Here is a 23,054-nt window from a genome sequence, read left to right on the forward strand (position 1 = left end):
GTTTGATACGGGAGAAGCTGTCATCAAACTGGTTGACACACACCCCCCCCCCTTGAACACCCCTCTAGCACATGCTGAGGAGTCGTTCCGCAGCTAGACACGCAAGGCATGAGGACCCCATGGGCTCCTACACGCCGAAGCCCTGCAGTGATATTGCTACCACCCAAATCACGCTCGCCTCTGCTTCGCAGACCACTGCCGCTCTCACGGGACTGGGAGGCATCAGCGCGATACCCCGCCTGGCGAAGGCGAGGCCGGGGTAACCCTTGCTGTGCGTTCAACAGAAGAGGCCTTGAGTCCCCCTGCTGACCACCGTAGCTAGTGGCAGCTGTAACACCAGGCTCATCCATCACACAACGTGTGGTGCAGGAGCCATGCGACAGCACAACATTCTCACGGACAGACCCAGGCTCAGCCATCAACTGGGTGTCAGCCCCTGTTCCCATGAGAAGTGAAGAATGGGGCTGCATGCGCTTCAAAGAAGGTTCGCGGTCTGCAGCCAAAGGAGAACGATCAGAGCCCTGCTTCCGTGGGTAACAGAGAGAGGATTGAACGGGGAGCGGGCTGCTCGCAGCAAAGTGACGATGGCTTGTTTTATCCAAACCGAATTCACCCAAAATGGCCGATCCCTCGGCCGCCAAGGCTGTCGGCCTTGTGGAACCCCATTGACTCTCCGCCCAGGGCACCACTGGCGGGGGAAACATGGCCGCCTGTCGAGGATCTCGCCACAGTCGTTGACGAGACCGTGCTCCCACCTCTGGCTGCACAGCGTGAGGCGGTGTAGGACCCAGATCAACAACCGCCTGCGCCTCCACAGAATGACCAAAAAGCCTTTCCGTGGAAAAAGGAGTCGTGAGGAGAGAAAACCTATCCTCTTCCCCAAGAGAAGAGTGCTCCAACCAAACATGCCTAACAACAAACGTTGATAGCATCCTAATCCTCCCCGCAGTTATAGCTTGCGACTGAGTCAAGATCTCTATAACACCACAAACATGCAACATGTTTACAATGTCGGCTGGACCCATAGCCCTACTACCCGACGCCAATGTGGATAGGAAACTAGCCAGCTGAGCCATAACACTGGCCGCCGCTACAAACCATCCTGCAGCAGTATACCACTCATTCGTCCATACTGCCACCCTCCGAGCCGATGCGCTCTCAAGCATCGGCCGGGTGTGTGAGAACTGGAGTCTGGAGCACAGCCCAATTGCTGAATACACGAGAAGAGAAAGGGAGCTGTTTCAAGGGTGTTTAATTGAATTGAGCAACATAGGAATTGGGGGGGAAAATAGAACGGGGTTAATGTTCTGTCCTGTGGCTGCCTCGGCGGCAGTGAGCGAGCAAGCGGTCCTGGTGCTTGTCGGGGGAGCTGCTGGGGGGGCAGCGGGTGAATAGGGGTTCCTCTCGGGAACAGGTGACGTCCAGACAGGGACGCTGGAGCTGCTGGGTGGCAGCGGGAGATAGGTGTTCCTCTCGGGAACAGGTGACGTCCAGACAGGGACGGCGGTCCTTTGGGGCACAGGAGAGAAACGGGTTAGAGTAAGCCAATACATGGAGGGTATCTAGCAGTAGAGCTTGTGGCAGAGACGTCGTACCTGGGCAGTGGTAATTAATACCACGACAGCTTCTGGTCAGCGTCGAGGTGTAGATATAGTCCCCTCATCAGGGGAGGATAGGGTGCAGCTGGGGAGAGTGGTGTGCTTGCCCGTGTGTGAATTAGGGGGATGGAATACAGCTGGGTGAATGAGGGTGAAGGAAGGGGTGACTGAAGAAAGAGAGGATGATGAGGAGTGCGCAGTGGATAGAGAGGGGGATGAAGAGGAGCGTGTGGAGGACGTGAGGGGAAAAGGAGGGGGAGTGAAGTAGGCCTGTGCTGTGATTATGACAGGGTGGGACATCGTTCATCCCCGCCGGGGCACAGGAACAAAGCTACCTGGCTACGTAGCCACGGTACACCCGGCCTCTACCCAGTTGTTAGCCCGTTTACCCGTAAAAAAGGTAAATAGGACTCAGCGAAACCCCCCACATTAGCAACCGACTGACCTTCATCAATGAAGCGGGCAAGAGGAGGGAAAAGCGGAATTGTCCCGCAGCGGGGATCATTAGAACAACGACCCATTTCAGCGTCAACATTAGCATTAGCAGTAGTAGCATTAGTAGCATTAGCGTTAGCAGCGTGCTCCAGGATTGCCAGGAAAACGTCCACTGCAGTGGAACGTTCACCAAGCCACCCCGGCCCTTGCGCCGAAACATACTCCACAGCATTACCAATACCAACATTGATGCCTGATGACACAGGGCCTACCTTTGTACAAGCCGGCTCGATAGCCAAACCTTGTACGCTGCCCCTTGGTCTGCTGCCGTCAGACGAGGAAACATCAACACAGGCCCGACGTGTCGCTGAAACATGCCTCGAAGATGCCAGGGGTAAGCAACCCTCCGGTAAGCTTTCAACATTACGTAATTTCTCTAATCTTTTCATAACAACTAGTTAACATAAGGTGCACTGCATCCGCTATGATGGAAACGAAAATAGAGGAAGAGTGTATTGGTGACCATGCCTACTGTCTTATAGGCTACGCCTCCATAGAGGCGGGACCCGGCAGGTGTGGGTGTACTGGTTTTTATTCGTGATGGAGTACAATAGGTACATGAGATGAGGTATATCTCGATAGGCTTAAGAGCGGGACGCGATAAGCCAAGTACGATATATAACCTGATCAATACAATATATTCCCACCTGATATAATAGTATTACTGCATTTCAAGTTTGTCAGTCAGTCAGTCAGTCAGTCAGTCAGTCAGTCAGTCAGTCAATCAGTCAGTCAGTCAGTCAGTCAGTCAGTTAGTCAGTCAAGCAATCAATCAATCAATCAATCAATCCATCAATCCATCAATCCATCAATCCATCAATCCATCAATCCATCAATCCATCCTTCCATCCATCCATCCCAGTCTAAATTGCCTTGTTTCAGGCAGCATCAACAAGGAATTGCGCAGCTCGCATAAAAAGGCTTGTAACTTTTTTTCTAGAAAATCCAACTGGATTTCCCCCTCTATTTACCTTTTTTAACTTGTAATTGTGAACGAACGAAGACATGCAGAAACAAACGGTTTTTTTCATAGTGTACATCAACTCGTCGTCGTCAAATGAGCCAAACCATTTCCCCATAGTTATAATATAAAATATAGAAATAGCTCCGCTAAGATCATGAGATATCGCCAAAATCGCCCAGAAACCCTGGCCAGGGGCTGTCATTTCCGAATTTCTGGCTGGCGACCAAAGTGTTAATTGGCAGGATATGACTTGATTCACTGGGTTAATTTTGCCCTTTGCACCTGTATATTTCCTACACTGGTTGATCCAAGCATGTTTTAAAGTGTCAGAGAGAGGCTGTAGTTTGTATTCAGTATGGTTGATAAGAGATTTTAATACCATCTTTTTTTGTTCCCAGGGTAGACGGCCAACAATAACTGATTATGATCAAGATTAGGCTAGCTCCACAACCATATTGTTCAGGCTTGACGATATTGATTTTCCATGAAAACACTTGGACTTTATATTCACATTGTGATAATTGTATTTCACGTCGCCGTTACAGACGCACAGATGGCTTTGTGTGTGATAAACGTGATTCAGCCTGTGATCGTTATCTTCTTCCTCTCTGATCTCCCAAGGGTGCAGCCTCACCTAAAGAAGTGCTTTGAGGGCATTGCCAGCTTGACGTTCACCGATGTGCTAGACATCACCCACATGAGGAGCAGCGAGGGCGAGGTGGTGCTGCTGCTGGACGTCATCTCCACCTCTAAAGCCAGAGGCCAGGTGGATAAGTGGCTTTTGGAGCTGGAGATTGGCATGATGGCCTCCATGCATAAGGTAGGTTGGTCCCCCCAAAGCCCAGTTGAATTACCTTTGTTTGTCAGAGGGAAGCAACAACTGTGATTGGAGGATCAAGAAAAGAGGGCAAGGTTTGAAATAGGTAAATCTATGTTTTGACTTGGAATCAGCCATCCTTGATTTCACTACTCTGTTGCTATGTAAAACCGAACGTCTCGTGAAGGAGGGGATTAGCTAGTCAAAATGAACAGGTGTTTTTTTAGCTGTTAGATGTGACGTTCATCGATTTTACTACCGCTACAACTGAAATTAATGAAATTAGTTATCATTTTGTCGATTCACAAAAGTTATTTCAATTTCAGCTTTTCTAGTGCCATTTTATCCCTTTCACATGACAGCATGTTTACATGGCAATGTAATATTGAAATTGGACAATTTCAGTTTAATTATTTTAGTCAGACAAAAAGATGGATACCAACACCAGAGAGGTGTTTTTGGCCAACAGCTAGACTAGCCGGTCCATATCTGCTTCCATTCATTTGGTATTTGGTGAATTATATGAATATGTACTGTTGGACTGTGGTAATTCCATGTACGAATAAATAAATGATGATGATGATGATGATGATGATGATGATGATGATGATGATGATGATGATGATGATGATGATGATAAGCTAGGGTAGCTTGCAGCTGGATAGCTCTACTGAATGCACAGAGAGAAAATTGGCATATATCTTCTTGTGTGACTCTGGAGAAGAAGGTAAGTGCATTTCGAATAATGATGGCATGTTCCTTTAAACATTTGGGACCAAGTTTAATAGTTTTAGAGATCGGTAATTTGGTAAAAAAAAAATGCTGCTTATTATTCTGGACACAAAGCCTCTCGATTTAAAGAGCAGGGCCCTCATTTATCAATGCTGCATACGCACAGATATGTGCGTAAACCGTGCATATGATAATTTCTAAGCAAAGTGTGGGATTTATCAACATGAACGTGTGCTTGAGATTGTGCGTACATCTACGCACAGCTCCGACCGTGCGTACAATGGCACCAAGCGGTAGAATAGGAAAACGGCAACAGACTAATAAGCTTTCATGCATTAATTTCAACACCGACGTCTTCGGTATGACCTGTAATTAATCATAGTTAATTGTAAAATAGCGATAGTAGTGTAATTATTGTCAAACCCTATAAATAGCATTTGGAATAGGTCTTTCCGAATGAATGCAATATGGTTTATCTATTTGCCAAGAGAACATAATATTAAGTAGAGTCTGCTACCTGAGACACATTCTCCTTGATTTGTACCGCAATTTGGGACCCAAATTGGAGCGTGGAACAAAACGCACAAATTCCACCCCGTGCACATTCAAGTCCTCTCCACCCTCGGGTCTTTGGCCACCGGCACGGTCCATCGTGATATTGGAGATGGATCGAGCAATAGACTGTACCACCCATGTAGCTGTCAAAGCTCCATCACAAATTCAGTTATGTGAATAGAAAGGGATTCCACTCAGTCAATGTACATGCGATGCACATTTGGCTCATGTCGTTGCTGGTGACCGGGAGGAACGCACGCATTGTATTTCATTAAATTGTATGTATGTTATTACTGGGGTATCTGTAATTAAAATATCACTTAAATGCAGGTGATCGGGGTTATCCACTGAAGCCATAGTTAATGACTCTGACCAACCCGACCCAACAGGAGTGCAATTACAACGGGCTCATGCACACACAAGAGCCACTTGCTCTTTAGAGCGCAGTTGCCCTGCTTGTTTGGCACATGGGGGGGGGGGGGGGGGGGGAGAGCAGACGCAGAACACCCACCTCCAAACGCCACACACGATTAAATATTGTTTAAAATAAAAAGCTAAATACTATTATTATTCTGTGTGTCATGTTTCCAAATAAGATTGTTCACAACAGGAAATGCTGTATACGTTCAATATGTTGGTTAGACCTCCGTGATCAATCTAGCTCTCAGTGAAGTTTCTCATAGTTCGCTTAGTCCATTATTCATTACCATATATGGTTAATTAGGGGTGGTTCTGTATGCAAATGCTTACAATCGTGCACGAGACGGTAAGAACAATTGGTATTTATCAACACGGAGTGTGCGTACGACCTGTGCACGCACGGTTGATAAATCCCGATTTTTCTGTGCGTAGAAACATTCTAAATTCTGTACGTAGGAATGAAAATAGAACACTTTCTACGCATTATTGATAAATGAGGGCCCAGGACTGTCAGCTTTAATTTGAGGGTATTTGCAGTTCTCTCAGACGAAGAGTTAAAGAAACTTTATTTTATTAATTTTTTTGCTCACTGTCAAATGCTAACTGAGCATAGCCACCTGCTATTCAGTCAGCATTTCTGCAGGCCCATCATATTATACCTGGTGTTAAAGTGAGTGTTCCACTTGTAGCTGATAAAACATTAAAGACATAATTGACTTTTGTAGAACTTGTCAAAGCAAGTCTTCTTGCTTACCTCTCTGTATTACCTCTATCTGAAGTCATCTACAAGTAAACTAGCAACCTCTGCTGTCCCTGTCGTCTGCTGCCAACACCGCCATTCCTCCCAGGTGTCGGGATCCTCATTCACATCCATTAATTTTGCGGACCATGTCTAAATATCATACTTGAAGTAAGAAACTTGACATCTACTAAAGTGAAATATCCCTTTAAGTGTATCCCTTCTTTGGTGTCAGGTCATTGGGGAGGCCATGGAGGCATACCCCAAGGACCAGAGGATCAACTGGGTACGTGCTTGGTCGGGCCAGACTGTGCTGTGTGTCTCGCAGGTCTACTGGACCAAGGAGATCCATGGAGCCATCGTCTCAGGACAGAAGGTGGGACAGACCCAAGCCACAGAAGCCCTTTTCACACAGAAATCCCATTATAATGCCGCAGGGGGACTTTATTTTCCCTCCAATCTGCCAGCTTTGGTTTATTCTTCATACTGAACCTAGAAAGATGGCATAATTCCGTCATCATGTGTGTTTTGACAGACAGCCATGATGCCGTGTTCCCGATGCAGTGCATCTTGGTGTGTGGTTCTGAAATAGGTCTTTAAAGGCACACAATGAAAAATATTATCAATTTTACATGCAAAACTCATGATGATGAGTTAAGACAAGCTTTCTCTAGGGGGCTTTGGAAAATGTAGGGGAGACCTTGCTGGTCACGGAGCAGCCGAGATAGGAGAGGAAACTTCAAATCATGAGTCCTGTTCTTTTTTTCTCTCGACGCACAACTTTTAAATTACTAATATTTCCGGGGGGTCCAAACGAGGATACAAGGTAGTCAAGCCGTTTTTGACTGCAAAAAAATTCACTTCCCGTGGTGGCATTTTGAAATGGACACCATTGCCCAGTGCATTTATTTAGTACTGAAAGGCCCAAAAAGCCAAGCCGGGAGGGGAGGTACGGGTATGGACAGGGTAATAGTAGAAAGACATAAATATAGACAATACAATTTTATCTGAATATAAAAATAAGAGAAAATAAACAGTGTAAACAATATAACTAACTCTGAATATAAAAATATGAGTAGAATATACAGTGTAAACAAAGGTGCAAATGAGGGTCTGTATGCCCTATCGATTATATTATACGTTACAATAAATATAGGCAAAAACATTTGAATCTGAATATATAATATGAGTAAGAGTAAAAAATATACACAGGGTGCAGTGTACACAATGTTCAGAGAGTGTGAATGAATGAATGAATGAATGAATGAATGAATGAATGAATGAAAACTTTATTTAACAGATTGCAGAATGGGTACAATACAGTACGGCTCAATACACACAATTGTTAAGGGGATGCAGACCAGAGAAAGACGTTTGTCTTGTTTACATCAGGGTCCCCCATTTTCAATTCATATCGACATTTATGACATACTCAACATACATGACATTTATGTACGACATTTTGTGTAATATTCAAGTGCATGGCACTCCATTTTGGCAATTGTCCAATGCATTCTAATGAATGAAATACAAAAACATATGAGGGGGGTCCAGTCCACCACTGTCAGTTATGATTTGGAATATCTTCTAGTGCTTGCCAGGCATTACCCATGCCCTCATTAAACGTTATTTCCAAACCCTACATTTCCATGTCCCAAAAATTGCTTTATCTCGAAGTGTTTTTTCCTCGAGACTTGTGTTTGAGACCAGACGAGCCCCCATTTATGTTACGTACCCCAGTGTTACGGGATTTATGTAAATTATCTGTTGTGTATATAGGCATGTTTTGTTTGTTGTCTTTTGTCTCCCTCTTGTGTCTACATATCCCCATTCTCAGATGTCTCCCATTCCAGCACCACCAGCAGCAGCTGGTCAATCAGCATCTCACTCCAGTGCAGTGGCAGCTGTTGCTGATCTGCAATCAAGCTCTACACCCCTCCATATATCCTAGACCATGTGCAGTGTTAGTTAGCTCTCTGGTTCATTGTTGTGGTAAAGTAGAGCTCTTGGCGTCTTTAGTGGTAGAGCTCTGTCTGTGGTGGTAATTATATATTGTGGTGTTGGTGGTAGAGCTCTCATTTTGTGGTATAGAGCCGTGGCTCTTTGGGGTACATTTGTGTCATTTTCTATAGTATTGTATCTTTTGTGTTCCTGCCTGTTGTACATTTCTGTTTATTCCTAACCTGTGTTTTTGTTTAAGCCCTGTTCACCCAGCCTATGATGATTCCTTTTTTCCTATATATTTATATATTAATCTTTAGTTTCGCACACAGGGACATTGAGGACAGGAAGATACCCTGGGTCTACATTATTGCATCACGTAGGTGCCCTGATGTTAGAGACACCAGCTTTAGAGTGAGCACCACCACCTGTACTTTTGGGCGTTCAGCGCCTGTAAGGGGGGTGGGCTTTTATTTTCTTTGTGTATTTCGTTTGGTGCCACTAGGTAGTCCTCCTTGCTCTGTGTTGCTGAGTTTTTTGTTTAGTTTGTGAAATAAATACTATTATTTTGCAAATCGTTTCATGGTTTTAGTGTCACTGCACCCTCACCTACCCTGTCTGTGGCCTTGTGTTGCATCCCCTTACTGGGTGTTACGTACCCCAGTGCCGTAAAATGAGCTCACACAGAGCTTTGATTAGCTCTCACACCAAAATGAGCTCAAACAGAGCTTTGACTAGCTCACACAAAATGAGCTCAAACAGAGCTTTGACCAGCTCTGACACAAATGTACCCCAAAGAGCCACGGCTCTATACCACAAAATGAGAGCTCTACCACCAACACCACAAGATATAATTACCACCGCAGACACAGACAGAGCTCTACCACCAAAGACACCAAGAGCTCTACTTTACCACAACAATGAACCAGAGAGCTAACTAACACTGCACATGGTCTAGGTAGGATATATGGAGGGGTGTAGAGCTTGATTGCAGATCAGCAACAACTGCCACTGCACTGGAGTGAGATGCTGATTGACCAGCTGCTGCTGGTGGTGCTGGAACTGAGAGACATCTGAGAATGGGGATATGTAGACACAAGAGGAAGACAAAAGACAACAAACAAAACATGCCTATATACACAACAGATAATATACATAAGGACATGGTCCGTAACACAGTTGATTTATTTTTTTCCGTCTTCTCACGTTGCATATTATTTTGATTCGACATCAAATGTGAAGCTTATTATTATTATTATCATTATATCATGTGGTCAGCCTTTGTTCTATCCCACGTTTCATGCAACAACAGATAATTAGACAAAGCAATATTCTGCAGGTCGGTGGTGTGGGGATAGTGGCATGGGGCAGCGCTCCACTTAGTAGTTACCAGGTAACCGCCACAGAATTAATCATCAACCTCAACTTTGACCTCCTATTCCGCGCTCGTACCTTTCACACAGAAAGGCATGCCAGTAGGGATGTCCCGATCACGTTTTTTTGCTTCTGATCTGATCCCGATCATGCGATTTTGAGTATCTACCGATACCGATATTTCCCGATCCGATCAAATTTTTTTTTATTTATTTTTTTATTCAACAAACATGATGACCATGTTCACGTCTTAAACTCATACTGAGGCCTTAGTTTTGGTTTTAAATTGCATATCATTATTCATTTATTTATTGTCACACAGAGCAGAAGAATTTTGCCAAAACAAACCAATAGTATCCAGCTGCAGAAGGGCAGACCAGCCTCACTCTCAGACCCAAACGCATTTCCTTTGATTTAATTATACATCAAATTATTTATGAAGTTAACTTTTCACCTGGATAACGTCAACATTCAGGGTGAATGTAATGTGAGAAATTGGGATACTATTGGTTTGTTTTGGCAAAATACTTCTGCTCTGTGTGACAATAAATAAATGAATGATGATATGCAATTTAAAACCAAAACTAAGGCCTCAGTATAAGTTTAAGACGTGAACATGGTCATGTTTGTTGAATATAAAAAAAAAAGTAAAAAATTAAATTGCAGATTTTTTTTTTTTTTTTTTGACGATCCCGATCTTCGGAAAATCACGTGATCGGCCCCGATCCCGATCACGTGATCGGATCGGGACATCCCTACATGCCACTATAATGTGGTAAGATTCCCGGCTTGAACTGGCAGCGTGAAAGGGGCTAGAGATTCAGTGTGTTTTGAAGAAACTCGAGTCGGCACCACTTATTAAACACAGCAGAAAAGGAAAGATCTCGAGCATTCCAGTTCACCTTGGACGGTATCACAGGAAGCGACCGGCCGGCGCAGCCATGAGCAGTCGCATTTCTGAGAGCTCTCGCCATAGAACCAAAACTACAAGGTTTTGTGCACATTTCCTCCTCCTGCTAATATGGATTACGGACTCATACCTCAATTCATCAATCACCAGGCGTGCATGAGAACAGATAATGAAATCTACTGTAATGTACAGTAGCTTTTTTATTTTTATCAGGGTGGCACCATTTTGAAAAAAATTTCAAATAGAATTGTTGCTGAATGCTAACAATAGGGAAGAGAAACTAACTGTGTTTTTAAATTTGTCAAAAACATTACCTTTTGTGGTAGAATTATCCCGAATAATAACAGTTATTGAAATAATTCATAGAGAACTCTGAACCTTGAACCCCATAGAACTTTAAGGGAAGTGTAGTTTTCCAAAATTCCAACGCAGAACCAGACCTATGGATCTCCGTTACAAAATGGCCGCAAAAACCTATGGGTTTCATGCAATACCCCCTCCCACCACTAGAGGGTGGCAGACTCATTATCTAAGGGCTTGCATCCATTTACCGCATTTTGCTGGGCGCAAGCGTCTTTTTTCAATTGTTCCCAATGAGGAGGGAGCGTAGGCGACCGCATGCGGCCACCTATAGGAAATGCGCTGCGGTCGGCTTCTTTTTTCAGTGCGTTTCGGCTTTTTTGTGAGGCCGCACCCTGCGTTTAAAGTTGAAAACGTCTGAACTCTTCAGAGTTCTTTTTCTCGCCGCAAGCGCTTCATCCCAGCACTACCCAGCGCTCTGCCAGCGTTTTTCACCTGGAAAAATGCGGTAAATGGACGCAAGCCCTAAGGCTGGAGTCATCTCAGCTGACGTATCAATGCATTTATGGAATTTTCCCATGCAATACCCCCCCACACCACTAGAGGGCGGCAGACTTATTCTCCAAAGCTGGAATCATTTCAGCGTCAATGCATTTATGGAATTTTCCATGCAATACCCCCCCCCCCCCCACCACTAGATTGCGGCAGACTCATGCATTAATTTCCCTTGATCAAGGCAGGGGATGGAAAAACCCTCCTTTGACGAGAGACGCTAGTCAGCATACCATATATCTACCGACCACACCCGTAACATCGTTCACTGCTCCCTTCACTCACAGTCCCCCTTCCCGCTTTCTGTGTTTGAACAGTAATCAACTAAATACGATGTCGTCCTCTAATTAAATAAGCATCTGTACCGTCGCCTCTCTCCCCCTCGCCTGATGGCTCTGGCTCATACCCTCTCACTCGCGGCCTCACTGCAACCATTGTTTTTTCTCTTGGTGCTGTCTGTGGCTTTGTTGACATTCCTTCTTATAGATAAGACCCTGCAGCTGCTCTCTCTGCTCTCTTCAAAACACACATCACACTTTCGAGCCTGACCACTCATTCATATTTCTGTTTGATGTTCAAAACACATATGATCACAGCTGGCCTAGGTGTGTGTCGCTAATTTATTTTACGGATGCATATTCTTTATTTGGCTTAAAGACTCAAACTCACATTTGGTTCTACGGCTGGGGTTCAACGGCGCTCGACTCGACCCCATGGCTCTCGGTCGGCCTCTCTCTCCCATGGCTGGCTAGCCTTGCTTCGAGTTCATGATTCTCTCCCACACGCTAGCGCTGTTCACTGTCGTCGCCCCATTGTTGTCTTTTTCGTTGTTGTTGTCTTTAATAAAAATCCAGCGTAAGGCACCAACTGAAAGATTACAGTGTTTTCAGCCTTTAATCAACTCGTCACCTGCTGCGCCGTGACTTGCCTCTGCGTTGTGTCATCCGTACTTGGTTATCTCATTAGCTGTCTTACACTGTATCAACCCTGTTAGTACATCCGTAATCAGAAGAAACAACACTGGCAACTTGATCTACTCCCTTAGATTGGGATGTTTATTTTCATAAACATAGCCCTGTACAAGATGGAAACAATTCTGAAATGTCCTTGAACCGTCGTTGAAGACAAACTAAATTCATTATTCTACCGTCTCTTCTGCTTTTAGTCCAATAGTTTTGAGGCCTCATCGTTAGCCAAAACCTTCCCTGTTAGCCGGAGCTACAGATGAAGCCTTTAGTTTTCATGGACGCTTTGCCGCGACGCGCGCACGGTGATATCACGTCGTTGAAATTAATTAGGAACCCAGGCTGCTGTTCTATTTTATGCCGCCAGGAGGCGCAAAGTCATTAGACGGACGCTACAACGTCCTACACAGTATATACTGTATAACGATCTGTATATGTTTTGTTGTCTAAAATAAATACCATACCATATGTCTACAGGCGTATATGTGAATAGGCGTTCTAAACCTTTAAATTACAATGACGGCGAATTGCTTAGGAATGCTGAACAATGATCCGCGTTTATGCAGGAATGGAATTTAACTATGGTTACCTGGAACAAAACAACAAGCCGACGTACGTCCATTAATGTCATCAGAAGAAAGCGGTAAAGCGGTTGTGTAAACACGCAATGTTGCTGAATAAAATAATTAACCAGTTAAAACCTGTCGAATGGAGCAGTCAATGTGTATATTTTGTGTAGATTGCTAGTGGAGGTGCCAGGTGGGCTCTGTTTATAATGGATATATAATGGATATATTTTGTCTGGTACCGTGGTCTAATGGTTTATGCGCATTCCTCTCAAGCGGACAACCCAGGTTTGAATCCCAGCGTGTCTAATATATATATATTTTTTTATTATTTATAAAATGAAATTGCCCGCAACGATGTGCATAATACAATAGTAATAATATAGAGCGACATTGTGCAATAAACAAGTAAACAAAGTAGGGCATATCGGTATTTGTACATGAGTTATTCTCGAAGTCAACTTCTTGTCTGTTGTTGCTACGCAACTTCAGCGTGGGGAGAACCTGTTCAGTCTGGTACAGTACATTGTGTACGCTTCATTTAGTGGAGAAACGGATCGTTAAAGCGGCAATTTAAAGACTTTCAAGCGGAATTTTCTTCAGTCCTTCACAATGCCAAAGAGCTGCTGTGTTACGCATTGTACTAATGACAAAAAAAATACCCAAATCTGCAGTTTTATATAATACCCGTCGAGGAATCACGGAGGGAAAAGTGGCTGGCAGCTACAGTATCAAGAGGGCACACGTAGATGCAGACGGGAGAGTCGACCAAACCAGACCCTGGTCCCCCAAGTCAAATTCTACGTATGTCTGCTCTACCCATTTCATAACAGGTGAGAATAAGGAACAAATATTTATATAGTAAATTAAGTTGTATTGGCTGTGAGGCTGTAAACAGCAGATGTTAGCTGCTAGCTGATTGATTGATTAGCTAGCAGTCTCTAGCTACTTCCCCATAATAGTCCATTCTCAGTGTAGCCTACATGCCTTTTTCATTTTTATATGTTACTACTAGTATACTATTTATCAATCACATTCAGTGTTGTTGTCCTTGTTCTAAGAGACTGCTAGCTACTTCCCCATAATAGTCCATTCTCAGTGTAGCCTACATGCCTTTTTCATTTTTATATGTTACTAGTATACTATTTATCAATCACATTCAGTGTTGTCCTTGCTCTAAGGACTTGTTATTGAATAGTCGTATTGCTTGTAATATACATGTCATATGTATATACTCTCTGTCAGGATCTATGGGTAACAGTACTGTATATTTGCATATCATATTATGTCACAAATGTAACAGTACTATATAACTGTATGTCATGTATGTCCCTATGCCATAAATGTAATGATGTCATGTATGTTGTGTATGTCATAAATGTCACTATGAATTGAAAATGGGGGACCCTGATGTAAACAAGACAAACGTATTTCTCTGGTCTGCATCCCCTTAACAATTGTGTGTATTGAGCCGTACTGTATTGTACCCATTCTGCAATCTGTTAATAACGTTTTCATTCATTCATTCATTCATTCATTCATTCATTCATTCATTCATTCATTCATTCATTCATTCATTCATTCAGGAGCAAAGGTCAACGTGAAAAAAGGAGAGGGATGCAGCCAAGGAGGATGGTGACCAACAGAGAACCAAGGTCGAGTCAAGCTCCTTGACCGCTTCATCTGTGGACAGCAACGACACCAAATGCAAGATGATGACAGGTGTTACCTGGCCAGTGCTTCAGCACTTGTTTTCTTTCTTGCACACAGAGAAGACAAGGAGCACCATAATCTCACCCATAGATCAGCTATTTATCACCCTTGTCAAACTGCGTCACGACATGTCCTTTGACCTCATCTCCCACATCAGAGGTGTGTCAAAGGCAACAGTCATCAAAGTTTTCTGGACCTGGATAGACCTGATGTACGTCAAGCTTGACTTCTTGATTAAATGGCAGGACAGGGACCACATATTCTCAACCATCCCCCCAGTATTCAAAACAAAGTTTCCTCGTCTCACATCGATCATAGATTGTTTTGAAATTTTCATCGATGCACCCAGAACTCTTAAAGCTTGTGCTCAGTGCTATTCCTCCTACAAACGCCACGCCACAGTGAAAGTGTTCATATCGTGCAGCCCAGTGGGTCACATTAACTTCGTGTCCCAGGCCTAGGGAGGCAGAGCCTCAGATATCCATATTGTCAGGGAGTGTGGATTTATAAACCCTGCGCTGCACATGCCCGGGGATAAGATCTGTTTGCGGTGCACAACTAATTCTACCCCCATTTACGAGGAACAAGAAGCAGCTGTCTGCAGAGGAGGTGGAGAGAGCCCGTAAAATCTCATCAGTGCGGATCCACATTGAGAGGGTGATTGGACTAGTCAAGAACCGATACACAATACTAAAGGGTCCAGTTCCAATTTGCTGTGTTCAGAGTCTAGCAGGTGAAGCCAATCGTGATCAATACAGCAGCATCGACAAGATCATCCGAGTCTGTGCTGCTTTGGTGAATCTGGGAGACAGCATTGTTCTCAAGGATTAGAGAGACATTTGTGATTGACCTGTGATACAGTCCACATTACAGTTCTACTTTTGTTTTGATGTGAAAAGTGATGCTGCATAAGAGGACTGCACTTAGCACTGACTGAGAAAGTACATATTACAGTTCTACTTTATAAAATGCTAATTGTAAATATGTTTGGCAATGTTAATTAATAGGAGAAGGTCCACATTACAGTTCTACTTTTGTTTTGATGTGAAAAGTGATGCTGCATAGGAGGACTGCACTTAGCACTGACTGAGTACTGCTACATTCATACATTTATGACATACAAGATTTGCAAATACAGTACTGTTTGTGATACAAAAAATAGAGTGCAGTTATTAAAAGGAATGGACAGTGGAAATTATTATGCACCAGTGACCATCTTTGAGGACAACCAACCTGTGTGCCTGCTGCGCCAACAATTAGCATTTCAATGGTGTGTGTGTGTGTGGGGGGGTTGCGCCACATTCCAATGTCACACCTACATATACACAGGATAGTCACTCTACCCCCCTGTTGGGATGGAGGGAGAGACGAGACAGACTGTTTTCAAGTTTAATGTACATTAGATCTCTTGTTTTCAAGTTCATTGTACATTAGATCTCTTGTTTTCAAGTTTAATGTACATTAGATCTCTTGTTTTCAAGTTCAATGTCTGTTGTGTTAATGGATCTTAATCACATTAGATCTCATGTGTTCCAAGTTCAATGTCTGTTGTGTTAATGGATCTTAATCACATTAGATCTCTTGTTTTCAAGTTCAATATCTGTTGTGCTAATAGAGTGTAAGGCAAGACGCTTAACCCCCAATTGCTCCTGATGAGCAGGTTGGCACCTCTGCCGTCTGTGAGTGAATGTGAGGTATAAGTTGTAAAGCACTTTGGATAAAAGCTCTATATAAATGCTGTACTCTGTCGTCTACTCTAAGCCATCCTAGGTTGTCAAAGTGGGCAGGGGTGAGGTGGGTTCTAGGGGTAAGGTCAAGTAGAAGTCTGATCAGTTTGTTTTGTGATGTTTGTAATCTTGTTTTTAGTGCCTTTGAGGTGCTTTGGTATCATGAGGTGCAAGCATAGTCGTAGTACCCTTGAATGAGTGCTCCTGCCAGAGTCTTCAGCCATGTCCTCCAACACACAATATTTAATACGTATTCATCTGACTCTGCTGGCACAGTTGTAGTGCGGGGGACATCCAGGCTAACGTTAGCTACTAACTGTCAGTTAACCAACACTGTCAGTTCGTATTATCTTAGGTTGATGTTAGCTTGCCGTTTACCTAGGTGTAGCAAGCTGGTAAACATACCCTAGTGTATTACTATTGGACTATTCTCCATATGGTTAACCCAGGTAAACTTAAAATATTATGTTATGGATATTAATAATATTATTAAGAGGAGGCAGCAGGCCCCTCAGTGCAAAACCCCACTCTGTAGCTGAAGGCGATGGAGTGGAAAGTCTCCAGTTTGACAGGTACCTGCAACATAAAAAGAAAATACATTAGAGAAGAGAACTGGGTATGGAAAATTACATGAAAATAGACACAGACTATAAATAGCTAATGCATCTATCTACTTACCTGGTGAATGCTAAGTAAAGACACGGAGAGAGCAGTCTATTTTAGTAAATTTGTTGCGCCTTTGTACTCAAGTTTGCATTTTGTGAAGGGATCCTGGTACCTCATACTGTCTGTGTTGGTGTTGTTGTTACTGTGAAAAAATAAATGAAAAATACATACACTGTAATGCCCAACAATTACCAATGTGTTTTTACACAAATGGCTTAATAAAGGAATCAGAATCTGAATCTGAATACTCGGCATGTAAGACATGGGAGGGGTCCGAGACTATTCTATTGGCTTGCCTTAGAGTAGCCTGTTCAAACATAGACTGCAGGGATGGGTGACCTTTCACCCCTATGATCTTCCATGCGGTCTGCATCAGACAGACCAGTTTGGACTTTAATTGTACAGACAGGTTACCAAACCAAGCTGTAATACCATATCTGATGAGACTCTCTAATACAGATTGGTAGAAAAGTAACATACATTTTTGAGCTACACCATGCACTCTAACGTAACGTAGTCGTTGTTGTAGTCTGCTACACAGGCTATCTACATGGGTGTTCCAGGTTAGTGTGTTATCGACAAAAATCCCAAGATATTTATATGAAGAGACCTGTGAGATGGACTGTGTGTGGATGACCACAGGCCTGTGGTCCCCAACACCTCTGGGGTCAAACATCATCTCCTCAGTCTTCTTAACATTTAAAACCAGACAGTTATTGTCGCACCAGTTTACAAACCTCTGGATTTCCAAATAATAGTCAGCTAGGTCACTGTCATTCTTAATTAGAACTAAAATGGCAGTGTCATCAGAAAATGTTATGAAGCGGTTGTTAGGATACAGTAGATGCTTCTGCACTCGTTTGTATATAAGGTAAAAAGCACAGGTGAACTTACTATACCCTGGGGAGCTCCAGTGCTCAGGGTTCTAGATTCTGAAAGAGTGCCGTTAACACTGACCCGCTGTGTACGGTTAGTTAAAAAGGAATGATACCATCTTATAATGAGAGGGTGGACATTAAGCCCATTCAGCTTCTCAATTAAAAGGTGCGGCTGTATCGTATTAAAAGCTGAACTAAAATCTACAAATAAAAGTCGGACATAAGAGGTAGGATCCTCTAAGTGCTTAGATATAAAATGAACCAAGGCTGAGGCCACATCATCAGTACCTGGGGGTCGCGGCCTGAAAAGTTTGGGAACCCCTGAGTTAGACAACAAGTGATGTGTGGGGGAGATGTCAACTACTAACTAACAGTTATTTGTAGACATATGTCTGACTTCAGTATAATTAGAATTACCTGTGTCCATAAAAGAGCCAACATCACTTTGCAGGCCAGTTTGTGCTGCTGCCGGGTAAAAAGGCAGGGGAGAGCTCACTGATGTGATTGATTGATTGATTGATTGAAAACTTTATTAACAGATTCTAGAATGGGTACAGTACAGTACAGAGAGCGACAGGTCTTAACGGTTTAATTATTTTATTCAGCGACATTGCGTACACAAACTTATTGTTAACAAGAAGCATTACACTAACGCTTTCTTCTGATGAAATGAATGGACAAGAGAGCCATACGTCGGCCGTCTAATGAAGTTAGATTTGACACATTTTAATATATACACTTTGACTGCTGAATTTACACGTGGAACTGGACCACAGCCTGGTTCAAGGTACTGCAGTCCAAACCTCTCCCCCGTGTCCCTGACAGAGAGGTGGAGCACTGGGTATTTGATTAGCCAGGATAACGACCCCAAACACAGCGCTGCCAGAGTTTGCATTGAAGCAGAGGGGATCAATTGGGTCAAAACGCCCGCTGAATCTCCAGATTTTTGGCACATTGGACAATATTGGACATTAATAAATTAAATGTAATGAACTGACATGAAAGAAGTAAAACGTTAGAAGAAGTAAAAAATTAGAAAAACGGGGATTCGAACGTGGGTCGTCCGCGTGAGAGGGAAAAGGACTAGCCATGAGACCACAGTGCCAGATAAATAAAATATCCATTATATATCCTCCAATGAATGAACAAAAAGGCGCGTTGGGCAGTTGTCACCAGCTGTATGAGAGCGACAGGTCTTAACGGTTTAATTATTTTATTCAGCGACATTGCTTACACAAGCTTATTGTTAACAAGAAGCATTACACTAACGCTTTCTTCTGATGAAATGAATGGACAAGAGAGCCATACGTCGGCCGTCTAATGAAGTTAGATTTGACACGTTTTAATATATACACTTTGACTGCTGAATTTACACGTGGAACTTATTCATTCTTTAATTCAGCAACATTCTAATCGTGCAGTCTGTAGACATACTGTAGGATGTTGTAGCATCCTACTGTATGAATGAAGTCACCAGCTGTAATGGAACTGAATGGAACTCGAGCTTCCAATGAATGAACAAAAAGCCGGTGCGTCTGGGCAGTTGTCACCAGCTGTATGAGAGCGCCCCCGCTGGTCATTGTTACCATTAACCATGCGCAAACGGCCCCCAAACGGCCCCCTAACAGTGGTTCCAGGACTAATCCTGGCTGTATCTGTAGCGATGCAATCCCCCCCATTCACTCCATTCCTTCCCCCCCCGCAAGGGGAGGAGGGGTCGTTTCAAAGTCTCTGTCAACGCGTCTGCTCGCATCCGCTTCGTGTCTTAATCTAACTTACCCCGGAAAAACTCACATCTCATAACGTCTTTTCCCTAGCAACGGGGCCCGCCCCCTTTTCTCGTTACTAAGTGACACGATACCATGGCAACGGCAGTCTGGTCTTTGACACACTAAACGATGTGGCCACACCACTATGTGTCGAGCCCAGTGCCGCTGCAGACAATGACCTTGGCTCGCTTGAGAGATCAGCTGATAACAGGCCCTCATCTGCAGTCTCACTGGAGCCAGACATACAGATCCAGCACTGAAAAATCAAACCTCTACTGCGCCTCTACCACTCCACTCCAAACTGATTTTGTGACTCCTATTGTTCTGGACCGGGCCAGATTTCACACCTCCACTGCCTCCCACAGGCTGGGGAGATTTTCATCTTAAATTTGTATTCGTCCCAAATGCCCTAGCTCCATCCGATTCCTTAGCTTTTTTTTTCACTGTTTACTTATCATGCATTGCAACACTAATATATTGGCAGTACCCCAAGTCAGACTGGCCATATAAAAATGATCTTGGGGGTCTGAGGGCAGTAGCCTCCCTGGGGCAGCACTTAAGTTAAGTACCCTCCCTTTGTTCACTTTGGGAGCTAGCCACCATCCCCCGAAATATAACACCTGAGTGCTAGTTCTATAGTGGCAGAGGAGCAGCAGACCAGCAGCAGAAGTGGTTTGAATTTTCAGTGCTGCATCTGTAGTGACTGATACTGTCCTCTTACAACTAATATCTACGAGTAGATGGCGTCATCTGCAGATATTTACATTATATACACATTGAAAAACAAGGATTCTATCAACACCGACATTCACAACGTGAAAATACTCAAGGGCGAGAGTAAAAGTGGTGTTTAGCTCACTCAAGCCTGATGGCTGGTTGTAACCCGGACTTTATAAGCATGCTTTAAATCTACCGGATCAGAGGGAGAGAACAACCCCCGGGCTTGTGAGCTGCCACCAGCAGAGCGCTGCGAACTGCTCACCTCTACCAGGATTCTACATGAAGGGGATCATTCCAAAACACTACACTACATTATCCATTTCAAAAGTGTTCAGTCTTCCAGTCACACAAATACTGTATAAACGTAGCTGTCGTATTTTTCAAATTGAGGACATCTCACTTTAAAGACAAAAAACCCTCTTTGAATTCTGTTAAATGAAGCAGGCCCTTAGAAGTACTTCATCTTACAATGCTTTCTCCTCCTCCTTCCTCACTCCCTCTCCCAGGCCCTGGACGACTTCCTACAGCTGAACAACAGCCAGATCGACGACATTGTGGCGCTTGTGCGCGGGGAGCTGTCGAAGCAGAACCGAGTGACCCTGGGCGCCCTGGTGGTGCTGGATGTTCACGCCAGGGACGTGCTAACCACGATGGCGCAGAACGGAGTCAGTGACGAGAACGACTTCCAGTGGCTCAGCCAACTGCGCTACTATTGGGTGGTATGTGGGGAGGGATCTGTGTGTGTGTGTCATTGTTCTATTCAACTTGTATTTGTGTGCAACATCCAAAAGATTTTTCCTTTTGAATGTCAAAGCTGTTCACAGTTTGAGTCTATATATATTCACCTCACGTTGAGATAAAGAAAGTATCTCAGTATTTTGATACATACTCTATAACATTTCATGAATAATTCATACTCAGATGTTGACCTTTGACCTTGTCTTTTCGTCCCCGTGCAGGATAACCACCTCCAGACTAAGATGATCAATGCAGGGCTGGCCTATGGTTACGAGTACTTGGGAAACACACCTCGCCTGATCATCACCCCGCTCACAGACCGCTGCTACCGGTAAGAACACACTCACACCTAGGTTCATACGCAGGTCTGGAAAATTAACTGGTCATTCATTCCCGGTTCTTAAAATGTAGGAAGGTTTCCACTCCTGATACAAATATGAATACATACAGTATTTAATGTAATTGGATCCACTATTATTTGGCATGTTTTATATAAAACCAGCTATAGGGTGATATTGTGTAGTTGACATTCATATTTCCCAGCCACCAGCTTATTGAACACCAACTAAATAGTATGAAATTGGAAAATGGAAAATGTGTAAGAACCCAGATCAACACCCAAACGACAGCCCAACCAACAACCCAAGCATACAGTCTTTTTCTAAAATGTTTATGGTTAGAAGTCTAAGTAAGGAAAGGTGTACATACTGTAAGCACAATCCCAAAATGTACCGTTTGCTAAATTTCTGCAGATCCCACCTCCCTTAGGTACTGTAGCTAGCTACAGTATATCCAACAAACTTACAAGATTAAATAGAAAGGCTATCCAGCTTACGTATAATGGAAGACCAAAGTAGCTCCAAATCTTGGAGCATATCCACGTTTAAATTAAGTTTTTTTTATTGACAATCAGAGTGCCTCGGATTCCTTTCAGTCTGCCACCTCTACTTTAGACTTCAATTATATGTAAACTGGACAGCCTTTGTATTTAATCCTATAGTAATTGCCCTATCCTTGAAGAGCACCTGGTTTTACTTCAACGTTACCGTCATCATTTAATTCAGCACTCCCTATTTCTTCTTCAAATTTACAAGATTAATTATACACTATGGTGAATAATACACTACTGGTACTACTACAACTATTAACTCTACACTATGGTGAATACTACACTACTGGTACTACTACAACTATTAACTCTACACTATGGTGAATACTACACTACTGGCTAGGGCAAAAAAATTAAATTATTTCCCGATTCTGAATCGATCTTCATTTGAATGAGCGATTATCGATTCATAATCCCAAGATCGATCTTAAAAATGTTTTTTCATTCCCCAATTTAGTCATTATGCCAATTCCCTTCCTGGTCGTTGCGCGCTGTCGGTCTGGGGAGGGTGTAGACCAGGGGTCGATTGTGGAAATACAACAAATCTACGAAACCACTTACTGAGACATCACCCAGACATGACATGCAAAAGCCAATATTCCAATACAAAGTACATTCATGTAACTGCTTGAGAGTCAATTCTTAATGTAAACATTGATATTTTTAACAATGCAACATGTTAGAGGGTTCCTTCAACCATTGAATCGGATCGAATAGGATCTGGACCTTGTGAATCGGAATCTAATCGTTTTAGGAAATCAGTGGCGATACCCAGCCCTACTACTGGTACTACTACAACTATTAACTCTACACTATGGTGAATACTACACTACTGGTACTACTACAACTATTAACTCTACACTATTGATTGATTGAACATTTTATTAACAGATTGCAGAATGGGTACAATACAGTACGGCTCAATACACACAATTGTTAACACTTTCTGCGCCGGCCTCCGTTTCCTATTTATACAATGGCATGCAAATTTCTCGATTCTGATTGGCTGAAACAGTCAAGTTACAC

The 23,054-nt window shown here is 43.3% G+C and overlaps 1 protein-coding gene across 1 annotated transcript in view; it reads left to right on the forward strand.

Moving 5' to 3' along the window:
* LOC311225992 (dynein axonemal heavy chain 7-like) overlaps positions 1-23,054 on the forward strand; it is a gene marked incomplete at both ends in the record, with an annotated part of 810,419 nt that overhangs the window by 151,136 nt on the left and 636,229 nt on the right. Inside the window, 4 exon segments of the mRNA XM_084311374.1 lie at positions 3,679-3,877; positions 6,556-6,696; positions 20,908-21,120; positions 21,361-21,470. Of these exon segments, the coding sequence (XP_084167500.1) occupies positions 3,679-3,877; positions 6,556-6,696; positions 20,908-21,120; positions 21,361-21,470 (663 nt within the window).

This window comes from Notolepis coatsorum (assembly GCF_963971535.1).
Source record: "Notolepis coatsorum genome assembly, chromosome: 3".
Lineage (NCBI taxonomy): Eukaryota > Metazoa > Chordata > Actinopteri > Aulopiformes > Paralepididae > Notolepis > Notolepis coatsorum.